The 15,094-nt window shown below is 49.0% G+C and overlaps 1 protein-coding gene across 4 annotated transcripts in view; it reads left to right on the forward strand.

Annotated features, from left to right (window-relative positions):
• The window catches only part of NUP188 (nucleoporin 188), a 1,828,090-nt gene that overhangs the window by 678,091 nt on the left and 1,134,905 nt on the right, over nucleotides 1-15,094 (forward strand). For all 4 annotated transcript variants that reach the window (XM_069609202.1, XM_069609203.1, XM_069609201.1 and 1 more), the window contains exon 16: nucleotides 2,913-3,068. In XM_069609202.1, the coding sequence (XP_069465303.1) occupies nucleotides 2,913-3,068 (156 nt within the window). The remainder of the gene's footprint in view (nucleotides 1-2,912; nucleotides 3,069-15,094) is intronic.

Raw genomic sequence — 15,094 nt, forward strand, 5'->3', positions numbered from 1 at the left:
GGCCCCTAGGCGAGCTCTCAGCTTTTACATCAGCAGAATGGCTAGGATCAGGCAAGCAGACCAACTGTTTGTAGGATACTCAGGTCACAAGTTGGGACTACCCATAACAAAACAAACCATCTCCAGATGGATTATTTTGGCCATCCTGGAATGTTATAGACTAGCAGGGAAAGAGCCACCCCAAAATCTCAGGGCTCATTCAACCAGGGGTATCGCAGCCTCTTCGGCTCTCCAACGAGGGGTATCGGTCCGGGACATATGTGCGGCTGCCACATGGTCATCCGCACATACATTCACAAAATTTTACAATCTGGATTCCTCCACTGCTCAAGAGACCAGATTTGGCAAGGCCGTATTACATTCGGTCCATCCCTAAAGGGATACATAACACTCTCACTCCCGCCTCCAATTACATGCCACTGCTATGGGAGTCTATCAAAGATAAGGAATACGTCGGAGGACACAATATCTTCGAAGAACAAGTTACTTCTTACCTGGTAACGTTCTTTCAACGGGGTGTTCCTCCGACATATCCTTTATCGCCCCTCCCAACCATCCCCGCAGTGATAACTTCCCTTGTGGTTGCAGCTTACGCTCCTTCAAGGTCAATAACCAATTCAGGCATGACTTTTCTTATGCTACAAAACGGAACTGAGCAACGGACGCAGCGCGTGGCTATTTATGGGCATGGTGACGTCTGCGCCGATACGGTGGCCGTCGAAGGACATCGACTCGGCGGACGTCGACACGCAGCGCCCTCTACAGAAAACATTTCCGAGGCCAGCAAGCTGGAAACGTATTATCAAAGATGAGGAATACGTCGGAGGAACATCCCGTCGAAAGAACGTTACCAGGTAAGAAGTTACTTGTTCTTCTCAATCTTTTTCTAGAAGTTTGTGAAATATGATTCTGCCCCTGAAGAAGAGTTTATACTCGAAATGCGTTGGGCCTAAAAACACTGTATAAACGCGTTGGGCCTAAAAACACTGTATAAATAAATGTATGAATTGTTTTTTTACATGAAATCTTGTGAGCTGGTTATTTACTCTTACTGTCCCATCAGCTGAACTATGAACTGCATTTTATGCATCAAATTGTTAATGTGAAATTATATATAAATAACACTGAATTACTGATCTGCTCCACGGATAATAGATAGTGTGCAGTTGACGGGAGTTCCTAAACCTCTAGGAACAACCACATTTTGTTCTCTCATTTATCCAACCTAGTTTCCAAGGTTGAGTTTTGCTCCCCCGCACCTCAAACAAACCTTAATCTCTAAAGGTTACCATAAACCCATCTTGTTAAAATATTTTTTTACAAAACATAGGTGTGCCCCGGTGTTGCTAAGAAAAACAGACCAACTGTTTGTCTCCGTAGCTACAGGCAGAGAAGGAGATCGCGTCTCTAAAGGTGCCGTCTCCAAGTGGATAGTCAATTGTATCCAACTATGTTACTCCCTTTCTGAAAAGACACTGCCTTTTATGTCAAGAGCCCACTCTACAAGAGGCATTGGGGCCACTCTGGCTTTCGTTGCAAATGTACCTCTTGACACCATTTGCAAAGCAGCTACATGGAGCTCTATTCACACTTTTACTCAGCACTATAGCATTGACACTCATTCCAAGACCGATACTCAAGTGGGACAAGCGGTTCTAAGACATTTATTTGCTCATGACCCTTCTCACATCGCACCTCCTTCTTCTAACACTACTCGCTAATCTATGCACAGCATGTCATCTAAGCAGATTCCACAAGCCTCAGACGGGATACATTACTCACCGCAATCGTATTTCGGAAGCTTGTATCTGCTTAGATTCACATGCGCCCGCTCTTCCTCCCCCCTGAGAGAAGGCGCATGGATGCTTGTAGTCTTATCTATCTGCTTGTATAATCTGTACTCGCGCTACTCATCATGCTACCTCATGTCAGAAAAAATACAATCTGAGGGTCCTACACGCGTGAGGGATCATGGGTACAGTGGACGTCACACTAGGGATAGTATTACTGGTACGTCCTGTGTCGACGCCCATTTTCGATTTTCGAAAAACAAACTGTAATACTCCGCAGCTTCCACTAGATTTCGGCCTGTGCACAGCATGTGAATCTAAGCAGATACAAGCATCAGAAATAAGATTACGGTGAATAATGTATCCCATATATAATTACTACCACCTAGGGTTTGTGGTTTCTTCATTTGGAGTTTGAGGGGCTGAATTCCCACTAGTGCCCGTTATTCTCTATGCTTGTAAAGGCCGCTGCTGCAGTTACCCGGGTCTGACTTTTCTTGGTGAAACCTGAGTTTGGGCCTCACTCCCAGGGGCCCTCTTGCGCATCGTGCTTGGTAGTTGTCCCTGCCCATGAACTGACAACGTGGCTGAGTCTAGGACTATGCTTTTATTGATCCCCTTTCTTATCCAGGGGAGAACTGTACTGTTACCATGTACCTTGGAACTGGCTTACTTACCTTGAACTCTGGAGAGATTGATCCTAGGATACGGGTTGGACCAGTGAAACATTGATTGAATGTGTTGGTGTGTCTTAGAAAATCCTGAAGCCTCTCTCTCCTCCACTTTAGGTTATTGTTAGTGTAATGCTTGACCTGATACTTGCACTGTGTTAACTTTAAAGTGTTTTGTCTCGGGTTTTGTAAGGTTGCATTCTCAGCAGGAATTGACTATTGGAACTGTATGTCATTTTGCTCTGATTTATTTGCTTCAAGTCATTCACTGTTGATGTTGGGGGAAGACAAACCGTGCACTGATGAGTTTGTTCTAGGCTTGTGAATCTTGGTCGGCTTTAAGGGTTGCAGAAGGAAGTTGCATACTATTGAAATGTTGTTTCAAGTAAGAAACTGTTTGACCCATTTAAATTTGCCGATCTTTAATTTAGTGATGTACTCCCTTTTTCAGGAGTTGGTCAGACAAACCTGCGGATTCCACAGGGAACGCTCGGACAGGTGATCCTTGAGGACCATGCCTACCTTGTGCGGTGGGAGTATTCCTACAGCAGCTGGACTTTATTCACCTGTGAGATTGAGATGCTGCTGCATGTGGTCTCCACTGCAGGTGAGTTGGGCTGGTACACCTTTGTGCTTTTGGATCTATTGTTGTGGGAGGGTAGGCTGACAATGTTGGGAATAGTTCTATGCTACCTGCTATACTTGACTGTGTGCCATTTGTGTTTTTTGGGAAATTTTCTTTTTTGCAACTTGTTACCTCTTTTATGAGCCTCCCAACACTGCTGCTGGATTCACTGTGATTTTTTTTCTTTGACTTGGATTGTGGTTCAAACTGATGGCTTAATTTCAATATTCAATGAGGGACGGAGTTGGATCACATGCCTATAGGAACTATGAAAATAGCTCCAAGCAATAAGGATGATCATAACACCTTCAGAAACAAGTGTCCTAATCATAAAGCTTTTAACCTGTTCTTAAGAATCCTTGTCCCCTGGAACACCCTGTTCTGCAAAAGTGTCCAATGTAATGTATTTTTGCTTCCTGGCAACCACAAGCTAACAAATGTTCCAAGGTTTAGCTAACAAAAGTGTTCATAAATCCTACTCTCGAATCTCAATCTGCTAACACAAAACCGATACGTTCTCCTGGGAAGGCTCTTCCTGGGTTTTCTCAGAGTCCGGGCCCCCCTTTTGGTCTTCTTGCTTTTACTCTTTCAAGACCTTTCCCATGCATCTAGTTTTTTGAGTTCCTTTTCTCATCTTCTTCTCCAACATGAACCTGGTTTCCCTACACAACCTTGCTGTACTGGTTTTCTCGGCTTTCACTTGCGCTCTCTCCCAGACTCTGTTTCTGCAGCATTTGCAACAATGGGTATTTTCCCCTCTCTGCCCCCATTCAGCGTTATTTTTAGGTTGACGATATTATGTCATCCTCCTGCTAGCAGACTCTTAGGTAACCTTCACCTTCAGGCCTTCTGCTTTGCTCCGGAACTACGGTGACGAATCCAAGGTATTCATCCCTTCTCCCCAAGGGAAAGACTCCTCCTGTGAGGCTATGGAGATGAGCCCTCTCTGAATGACCCTCCCTAGGGATCGAGGCAAGTGGGAATGCACCGGGAGAGACTCCCCCCTTTGGGGACAAGCACTCCTGTTCCTGTGCGGAACTTCCTATGTGAAATATCATAGCTGCATCTGTGGGACTGTCTTCATTGAAGGATGGTGAGGCAATGTTCTGTTTATCTAAAGGCAATGTAAAAAGAATCGCATGTGGAGAAAGAAAGGAAAATGTCTACTTAACCAGAGACCTGTATTTAACTTCCATGACTCGGAGCAGAAGGAGGTAAGGAGAGTCTTATGCACAGGGGAAGCCCCCTGGCATCATCACGCCTTGTGGAGGTGGAGTCCAGGCAGATTGCATTGTATTTAAGGGCTCTCTTTGTTCAGTTCAACCGCAATTTGGGTTTAAAATGGCCCTTCAGATCATCAGGGCTGCCTGGATATTGGCCTTTATTGGTTTAGACTAGTGTAGGTCCCTGAGCTCTTCTCACCTTTTGGGGGTGGTCTAGGCTGAGTAGCAGTCCTACTATTGGTCATTTGACCCTTTTTCCCATCCCTTTTTGCAGTGGTACTTAAGGCCCTGTCTGTCCTGTTTACAGGGGTTCTCCCGCTGATTCCTGCATTTTTTTACTATCTTAACTCACTTGCTCATGTAGTTATTGGCATATTCCAGGTTTTTTTTCTGCTCCTGGAGGTCAAGTGCAGTCTTGCTGTTTCAATGGATTGCCTTTCTCCCACCGATTCGTCATCGGATAGATATCCCTTCCAGCATCAGCTACTCGGAAAAAACTGACAGGGTGCGTAGTGTGACTCGGCCGTCGATCCACCTTGATCGTCTGCTCCGAATGTGATGTTGCTCACCATACGTAAATACGGCCCCATATCGCCTGTCCTTTTTTCTGTGCGCTCAGCACACTGCTCGTGAGGAGCACAGCGCTTACAATCCTTTGATTTTTCAGTCGCCGTTTGTCAAATTCTGTTCACTTATGCGGGCGACCATGTCGCGCCCCGGATCACGGGTTTCAAGTACTGCACAGACTGCGGCTCGAAAATGTCAGTGACCAACCCGCATGAGATATGCGTGTGGTGCCTCGGCATCATCACGACACTGTGTTGCTCGTCTTGCGGTAAGATGAACCCAAAGCCTTTGAGGGAGCGGGCGGCGAAGCTCGCAGTAGGCAACCGTCCTCAAAGTCACCAGCGATGTCGACCGTTCTGTCCTTGGAGGCCGAAATGGAAGGTCATACCACGGAGAAGGAAGAATGGCATTGGTGGATGACCAAGAAACGGTCGCATTCTTAGAGCTGCTAGTCCTCGTATTCCTCTTGCAAGAAGTGGCGCCACCGTAACCAGCACAAATCTGATTCTTCTTCCGAATGCATTATCGTTGGCAGGGCTGGCGTCCAGAGCCAAATGGGAGGACTTCAAGTCTCAAATGTTGGAAATGTTCAAGAGGGCAGCCATGGGTGCGGGTGAGCCCCCAATACAGCAGGCCCCGGTAGCTTCAGCGTCGCCCAGTGACTCCGGCTCCAGAGCAAAACCAATTTCGACAGTGCGGAGCAATACCGTGCCACTGAGACCTTCCTGTGCACCACAGGCACTGATTATCCCTGATGCATCCCCTGCGCTCAAGACCTCGTCGGCGCTGACTGCCAAACCATCGGCATTGAGTGATCTTTCACGCCGAAATCCAGCTTTTTTTTTTTTTTTTGCTCGATGGCAGACATCTTCAGCACCAATGATAACAAACCGTCTACTCTGGAGCTGGTGGTATCGAGTACTTTGTCGATCAAGCAGACCGCTTAGTCTTGGCTGAGGGACTGCACGATGCCAGCGGGCTGGACACGTCTCTGGGCGTCGAAATGCAATAAACCCATCCATCCTTCTTCACTTCAACGATGTCTTCACACGGGATCTCAGGTTTCAATCGGTGCTTGGATTGCAAGGCCAAAATGTCAGTGACTGACCCACATGACGTCTGTTTATGGTGTCTGAGTTGCACTCACGACACGGAGGCCTGAGTGCCAAGATGCAACCCAAATCCATGCGAGACAGGGCCGGTAAACTGGCCCTGGGCCGACCGTCGCTGAAGTCTCTGGCACTGTCTCTCATCCGGTCGTCTGAGGCCAAGACTGAGGAGCGCACTTGTCCCGACAAGAGCCGGCACGGCAAGAAAACAAAAAGAGAACTCCCACTCCAGAAGACATTCCTCATCCTCTTCCTCACGGAAGAAGCGAGGCCACCATCGACGGGAATCGGATTCTTCCTCGGAACGAGGTAACCCCTCTAAGGGACCGACCACTCGGGAAGAGTGGGATTTGTCTAAAAAGGAAATGCTTGACATGTTTTGTCTACAGGCGGCTGTCGGTGCAAGTCCCACCCCCGACCAGCAGGCCTCGTCAGCAAAAGCAGCGCTCGCTGCCCTCGATCCCCACGCTTGCCAAAAGGTTGACGTCTTTGGCGCTAATTGTGCTTTTCGAGTTCCGTGGCCCTATCAGGCCAGTAAATCGCCTTCTAGAAGCCCGTCACAGCTATTGGCTCCGAAATCTAACCCATTGACCTCTACGGCTCCACTGCAAGCTAAACCCTCAGCCTCGGCATCCAGACCTATGGAGCCGAAAGATCAGCCTTGGTTGTCGACCATAGACGTCGGCGCTAGACGGATACGCTTTTTCGACTCAATGAGGTCAATTTTTGGCGCCCATCAAGCCGAAGAATGTGAAGATGTCGACCTCATCTTTGTGGGGTCTGGCAGCATCGACTATTTCGAGACCCGAGACAACTTGATGGCACTTGCTCAAGGCCTTCAAGATGCCAGTGTGTTGGACACATCTCCAGATCTTGAGATGCAACGGAAACAACCCTACGCTCGCTCTCATGTCAAATTCCGGACATTAGTAGAGAAAGTGGTTGACACACTCTGCCTCAAGTCGACCGCTATTCCCCATCAAGGGTATGACCTGACGTACATCCTGGATGAGGTACAGGCTATTGAACACAACATGCCCTTCAATCAGGCCATAGCTGACCCTTTGGCTTCCATCTGGCGGACCCCATGCACTTTGCCCCCCCCTGCAAGTACCAAAATCACATGGAAGTAAAAGCAGGCAAGAGGGGATCCCTCCTTCCTCTCAACACACCCTTCCCTGGAAAGGCTGGTAGTTCAGACTGCCTCTATATCCTCCAGGCCCGTGGCATCTGCGTAATCTCCCTACAGACTGGGAAGGGAAAAGGATTGACGCTTTGGCCAAAAAGGTATTTACCTCTGGCAGCATGGCTCTTAAGGCCACAAACGTAGCTTGTGGTTTCGCAAAGTTTACAAAGGCGTTTTCTGGAAGGCAGTAGAGCATGCAGCAGAATAAGTCCTGGGAGCTCAAATGCGGGATGGATTTATACAGCCGGTGGAGGATGGGATGGAAACTGCCAAGTCCTTGCAAACAGCCCTGGACATTGCTGACTGCGTTGGCCGCTCCATGGGATCGGCAGTAGTTATGAGAAGGCAGGCCTATTAGAAAACTTCTAGCTTCTCCCCCTATGCACAACACCGCCTTCTTGATATGCCTTTTGAGGGCGAGATGCTTTTCGACCAGAAGGTGGATGACTCTTTGGAGAAATTCAAGGGGTCTAAAATTGCTGTTGAGTTTGGCAGCGCAGCCAGCTATAGGCACTATGTGCTTTATGGCAGGAAAGCGCAGCCCACACAAGCCAGTCAGAGGCATTTCTTGCATTCTGGAAGGGGCAGAGGAGCTTCTAAGGGACAGCAGCTGCCGCTGGGGCAACAGCACCTTAGAAGCCAATTTGATTTTCCCCTCCCACGACATACCGGTTGATGGACATTTGGCTGGCAATTGGTCCGAGTGGCCGGGGATAACCTCCGATGCCTGGGCCCTGTAGTTAATTCGGTGGGGTTATTGTCTCCCCTTTTTGAGAACCTCCAGACAGACTCGCGTCTTCACCGATCCAACCGGGACAGGAGCTCCAGGAAGAACTGAGAGCCCTGTTGTCAAAGTGTGCCCTGGAAGAGGTGCCTCCCAATCAGAGAGGGTCGGGCTGGTATTCCCAGTATATCCTGGTGCACAAAAAAGGAGGAGGTCCCTGTCCCATTCTGGTCCTTAGGACTCTAAACAAGTTCCTGAAAAAGACAAATTCAGGATGGTGACGTTGAGAGAAATTCTCCACGCTATCGAGCTTCAGGACTGGCTGGTGTCCATAGACCTGCAGGATGCCTACTTCCATGTACCGATACATCAGATGCACAGAAAATTCCTGCGGTTCCTCATTGGGGACGAGCACTTTTAGTTCAAGGTGCTGCCTTTGGGTTTTTGACTTAGATCGTGGTTCTACAGGTAAGCGTTTCGTTTTTTCTGCTGCCCAACTCCATCTGAAGCAGCATGGCGCTCCAATTCCACACAGAGCCATCCCTGCCGTCCTCGATTCCCCGTTCCAGCTTCCCCTTCAGTCCCGCCTCCGGCACCCTCCCCCATGCCCTGATTGGCTCCCCCGACCGTGTTGTGCTGCAGGGCCTAACCCGTTGCACTCATGCTGCCTGAGCCACTTAGATCGTGGTTCTACAGGTAAGCATTTCGTTTTTTCTGCTGCCCAACTCCATCTGAAGCAGCATGGCGCTCCAATTCCACACAGAGCCATCCCTGCTGTCCTCGATTCCCCGTTCCAGCTTCCCCTTCAGTCCCGCCTCCGGCACCCTCCCCCATGCCCTGATTGGCTCCCCCGACCGTGTTGTGCTGCAGGGCCTAACCCGTTGCACTCATGCTGCCTGAGCCACTTAGATCGTGGTTCTACAGGTAAGCGTTTCGTTTTTTCTGCTGCCCAACTCCATCTGAAGCAGCATGGCGCTCCAATTCCACACAGAGCCATCCCTGCTGTCCTCGATTCCCCGTTCCAGCTTCCCCTTCAGTCCCGCCTCCGGCACCCTCCCCCATGCCCTGATTGGCCTACCCCTCCTCAACCTGGACACGACACGGGCAGCCCTCTGCCCAGCAGCCCCTGCGGCTAAGGGCCCCAAGGCAAAGGGCGGCTCCAACAATGGCGGTTCCAAGATGTGTCTGCAGGTGTCCGCAGGGGACGCCAAGGAGGCCTGCAGCCAACAGACACCAACAAAAAAACGTGAGTGTGGCATGGGTGGGGAGTAGAGCAATCACTCTACTCCAGAAAACCCCGCCACTCTAGCTTGCCTACCAATAACATAGAGTGCCATAATACTAGCATGTCCAATCTTAGACGGAACTGTGAGTGTTAGCATGTCCACTCCTAGACGGAACTGTGAATGGTAGCATGTCCACTCTTAGATGGAACTGTGAATATTAGCATGTCCACTCTTAGACGGAACTGTGAATATTAGCATGTCCACTCTTAGATAGAAGCGCCAAATCGAGACAGAAGTGTGATTCTTAGCATGTGCCACACCTAGATGGAATTCTCAAATGTGGCCTGCGCCAAATCTAGACAGAAGTGTGATTCTTAGCCTGTGCCACACCTAGATGGAATTCTCAAATCTGGCCTGCGCCAAATCTAGACAGAAATGTGATTGTTAGCATATGCCACACCTAAATGGAGTTCTCAAGTTCGGCCTGCGCCAAATCTAGACGGAGATGTGATTATTAGCATGTATCACACTTAGATGGAATTTCAGAAATGTGATTCTTAGCATATGCCATACTCAGATGAAACTTCAGAAATGTGTTTGTTAGCATAAGCCACACTTAGATGGAATTCCCAAGTTTAGCCTGCGCCAAATCTAGACAGAAATGTGAAGGTTAGCATATATCACACTTAGATGGAATTTCACAAATGTGATTGTCAGCATTTGTAACTGTTAGCGTGCACCACACTTACAATTGTGAACCTAGCTTGCGCGGCATCCAGATAGAATTGTGACTGTTAGCATGTACCGGACCTAGATGGAATCCCACAATTGCAAGAACAGCAATGCCAACTAACCAACCAACTAACAATTCCATCCCTCTTCATACACCTCTCAAACTATAACCAAACACAACCACAAGCCTTAAACGCAGCATTCCGCACAAACTTCGCAACAACAAAACAAACCACACATAGACTTGCACAACAGCACACGACGACTACGGACCATAAAACACCCCAAGCCCAGCCGACGGACCCACCGGGCTGAGGCTGCCAACAGCACATCACTGCTCTCTTGCGCCTTTCCAGCTTACTCCCACGAACCCACCCCCTCTCCTTCCCTTTTTTCAGAGCCGCCAGAGCGCCAGGGGACCACTTCGGTGGTGATAGTGCACGGTACAAATGTCCTTTAACATTAACATTGACCCCCGCTCAAAGGGTCTTCAACAAGCTCATGGCGGTAGTCGCGGCTCACCTCGGGAGATCCAGAGTCCACATATTCCTGCACCTGGATGACTGGCTGATCCGAGGGAAGTCAATGGAACAGGTTTTGACTCATTTAGACACCTGTCGGCTACTGCACAGGCTGGCTTTCTCCCTGAACTTGAAGTCCCACTTGACACCGGTCCAAATTCTGCAGTTCGCCAGGGCTGTGCTAGACACTTGGGCAGGGAAGGCCTTCACGCCCGAGGAGAGAGCCAACAACTTATAACAGATGGTCCAGTTGTTCCGGAACCACGCAGCCTTACCAGTGGCTTCCTTTCTCCACCTTTTGGGCCTCATGGCCTGCTGCATTTTCCTGATGCCAGACTGTATGAGATCTCTTCAGTGGCTCCTACGTGACCAGTGGTCTCAGTATCTGGGAGATCTCTCCTATCCTCACAAGGTGTCCAGCCATGTAGTTTGCAGACGGCTGGTGGGACACATGCAAGAATCTGATGGCGGGAGAACCCTTCTGGCCTCCTTGGCCTCAGGCCCGAGTGGTCAAGGATGCGTCCCTGAAGGGTTGGGGTGCTCACTGCGAAGACTGGCAGGTGAGCGGCCACCCGGCTGCGTCGCAATCCAGGTGGCATATCAACAGGCTGGAGTTGCTAGCCATCAGGCTAGCCCTGAAGGCTTTTGCCCCATCGCTCAAGGGGAAGTTCTGATTCTGACGGACAACACGGTGGCCATGCACTACTTAAACAAGCAAGGTGGAGTGCTTTCACGTCCCCTCTGCACAGAAGCGATACAGCTGTGGTTCTGGTCGCTAGAGAATCAAATCTGTCTCTGCAGTTCATCTGGCAGGGATAGAGAACAGTTTGGCGGATGCTCTGAGCAGGTAGAGCACGCCTCACATGAGTGGGAAGTGTGCCTGGAAGTTCTGGAAGAGATCTTCGCTCTTAGGGATACCCCAGCAGTGGATCAGTTTGCCACAGAAGCCAACAGGAAGTGTGAGCGGCTTTGCTCGAGGAAACTCCCAGCGACTGGTGCACTGGGGGATGTGTTTCTGGTGGATTGGACCTTCCCTCTCCATTACGCATTCCCTCTGATCTCCATCATCCCATGGATTCTCAGGAGGTTGAAGAGGTTTCAAGCGACCATGATCTTGATCCGCCCCGGATTGGGCGAGGAGGACCTGATACTCCAACCTCTTGGATCTATCCATCTATCCACCTCACCGGTTGCCTTGGCGGCCGGATCTCCTCAACCAGTCGGAGGGTTGGATACTAAACCCGACCCCGATTTCCCTCAACCTACATGCGTAACTCTTGAGCGGATGAGGTATGATGACTGGGACCTCTCCGAGGAAGTTCTTGAGGTGTTGCTGGCTGCACACAGACCATCTACAAGATCATTGGATGCGTGCAGGTGGACAAGATTTGAGGCGTGGAGCAGGGAGCGCGAAGTTGACCCCATCTCTTGCCCTACCACAAAGGTGATGTAGTTCCTTCTGTCACTAGCCTCTTCAGGTTGCAAGGGGTATTTGGCGGCCCTTTCTGTTTTCAAAAGGCCCTGGATCAAGGTTCCTTTTTTACCATACCGGTCATGTCCCAATTCCTGAAAGGCCTTCTCAACAAATTCCTGCCCAACACCCTTTGTTCCATATTGGGACCTTAACCTGGTTCTCACCTTTATGCATTCTTGTTTGCTTAGGTTGCTGTCCCTTAAGGCAGCCTTTTTGATTGCCATCACATCGGCCAAGAGGGTTAGTGAGCTGCAGGCCTTCTACTGCAATCCTCCCTTTTTGCGTTTCTTCAGAGATAGTTTATCTTAAGGTCCGACCAGGGTTCCTTCCGAAGACTGTTTCTGAATTTCACCTTTCGCATTCTATTGACTTGCCAGTGTTCTACCCTTCTTCCCACCCTTCTAAGGAGGAAGAGCGTCTTCACCGTCTTGATCCTAAAAGAGCCCTCCACTTTTAAGTTGCTCGCACAGCAGAGTTCAGGAAGACGGACCAATTGTTCGTCGCCTATTCTCTTTCACGCAAAGGTCTTGCGATTACCAAACAGTCTCACGCTGGATCATTTTATGCATCTCTGAGTGCTATGAGTCAGCCGGAAAAGAAGTCCCACCATGTATCAGGGCCCATTCCACCAGGGGTATCTCTGCTTCCACAGCCCTTCAGAGGGGCTTCCCTGGTCGGGACATTTGCTGTGCTGCCATGTGGTTCTCTTTCATACTTTCAAGAAGCATTTTGCTTTAGATGTTGCACAGGGTGACGCTCGTTTTGGCAGAGCTGTTCTGCAGAACCTGCATGTGTAATCCTTTCTGCCCTCCTCCTTTGGCTTACTGCTTGGGGAGTCTATCAAGATGAGGAATCTATTGAAGGAGGAATTACCTTACCATAATGTTGTTTCTATGGATTCTTCTCCCGATGATTCTTTATCACCCCTCCCAGCCGTCCCCGCTGTGAGCAACCTGAAGGTGTCACCCGCTAGTCCCCAGCGATCTGTCATCCAGGTGGCCAGGAGATGGCCATCGCTTTTGGATCCAGTTCCTGGGGGTGAACCAGTGCACGATGATCACCTTTATGAGGGGTCTTCTGGGAGTGGGACACCGGATGGTGAGACGCGGTATCCCCTTCCCTGTAAAACTTCTTCCCCATCCTACTAGGTAGGATACTTAGGAACTCAAATTGCCCCTCCCCCCGCACCCACTTTCCCGACACAAACACTTTCTCACGGACAGCACTGTGAGCGAAAACAGACGAACACCCGAGCCGTATACCTGACATGTCCCAGTGCAATGGTCAGGCAATTACTGCTCATTACGCACACCTGACTTCATCACACTTTCCCCGCACAGACAAAAGACGGAGCACGAAAGCACATTCTGAGGAAAGCACACGAAGCAGCAGTTCCAAGATGGCAGTTTTATACAAGGAGAAAGACTGTGAGACCAGAGAGGTTTGCAAGGAGGGAAGTGCCCTTGACCTTTTCAGACTATACTTTCGTGAACCTTGGAAAATAAGACCGGGGACTAAAGCTGAAGAAACCTGCATTGTGTGTTGGAGGTACCTGGGGCTCTCCCGCGTCGATGACCAAGGCGGGTAGGAATGGTTGCCGCAATGTTACTGTCCTTGGCTCCCACAACAAAGCAGCACCAGTAAAAACAGCACAGCCGGTGAGTCGGAGAGACTGATACCCGGCCAGCCTGTGTTAGAAACAAGGTTGCAAACTGCAACATTGTATGAAGAAATCTAAAGAGAACCGTGTGTGAAAGTATGTAACGAGCGACACGAATATAATTGATAACCAGAGGAGAGACTGAACTTTTGTAGGCCAAGAAAGATACTGTAGACGGAGTGGTCCGGCGTCACGGTCACGGTGGTCCTCATTCGAAGGTCTCCGTTACCTAACATTTGGATACATATCCAACGGGTTGACAACCGTAAAAGAGCAATTGGAGATCGAAGTGGTCCTGCAACGGCTCAAGCAAAACCCTGTGCACATTCAAAAGTCTTCGATAATTTAATACGAACTGAAATTGGTCCGAGCCCGGTTGAGGGAGACTAATTGTGTACGAGGAAGGATCTGAACCTGGCTGATCGGAATCCAGGGTGAACTGTGGGTCACCCGAGAGAGAATATTCTCAGAATATTGTAAAAAGGGGGCTCTGAGCCCAGAATAGGGGGATCCACAATAACAAGCGTGATATAAAAGGGATCTGAGCCTGGCTGAGGGGGATCCAGGGTGATTCACAAGTATTGTGTATGTATAAGAGGAAAGGAACTTTCTTTTGTTTTGATACATCAGGCCTTCGAATCAAGAGATTTTGAAATAAAGAGACTTGGGTACAGAAGGCCATGGAACTATATCTTTTTGCCGAATAAGCCAGTGTGTGCTTTATTCGAGTGAACCGCTTTGTCCCGTGCTTAAAACGTGGGGAAGGGAGGCCAACATCATTTTGTTAACACTTTTCTTTTTCATGAACACTACCCCACACTATTTGTATTTAGCAGTAAGGATTGGCAATAGTTTATTTTTAGTATAGGCCTTTTTGCTAGGACTGCAATATTATTTTTTGATGGCGTAGCTTGCTACCATCTGTAGATTTAGGATTATATAGGCGTTCAACACCATTTTTGAAGTTCAATAAACAACCTTGAACTGTGGTCACTTGTCTGTCTTATTGTTGATACCAGGCCTTCCTTACACCGCTCAGAAAGGTTTGACTTTTCGCTTCTGATTCCATGTAGTACATTGGCAATGGCTTTGGGATGCTCATCTCAGTTGCTTAAATTTTTTTTTTTTCTAATTAGAATATTTTTAACCTTTGTTTTCTATTCTATAGTTGCCAAATGTAAGGCTGGTTAGCAAAAAAGATATTCATTAAGGTGGGACAGGGGTTCCTACCAAAGGTGGTGTCAGAATTGCATCTTTCTCAAGGTTTCACAGGATCTTCCTGTGTTCTACCCTCCTCCACACCCCATCAAGGACGAGGAGCGCTTCCACCGGTTGGACCCTAAAAGGGTGTTAAGTTTCTATACGGCAAGGACAGCGGAATATAGGAAAAGAGACCAGTTGTTTGTAGCCTCCTCCTTGTCTAGAAAAGGTCTAGCTGTAACCAAGCAGAACATTTTGGATCATATGTATCGCAGAATGCTACCAATCCGCAGGCAAGGAATTGCCTCCTGGCATCAGGGTCCATTCCACTGGAGGGGTCTCTGCCTCACCAAGCCTCCAAAGGGGCTGGCGGGGTCCCAGTTAGG

This window comes from Ambystoma mexicanum, chromosome 8 (assembly GCF_040938575.1).
Source record: "Ambystoma mexicanum isolate Mex_15411 chromosome 8, UKY_AmexF1_1, whole genome shotgun sequence".
NCBI lineage: Eukaryota > Metazoa > Chordata > Amphibia > Caudata > Ambystomatidae > Ambystoma > Ambystoma mexicanum.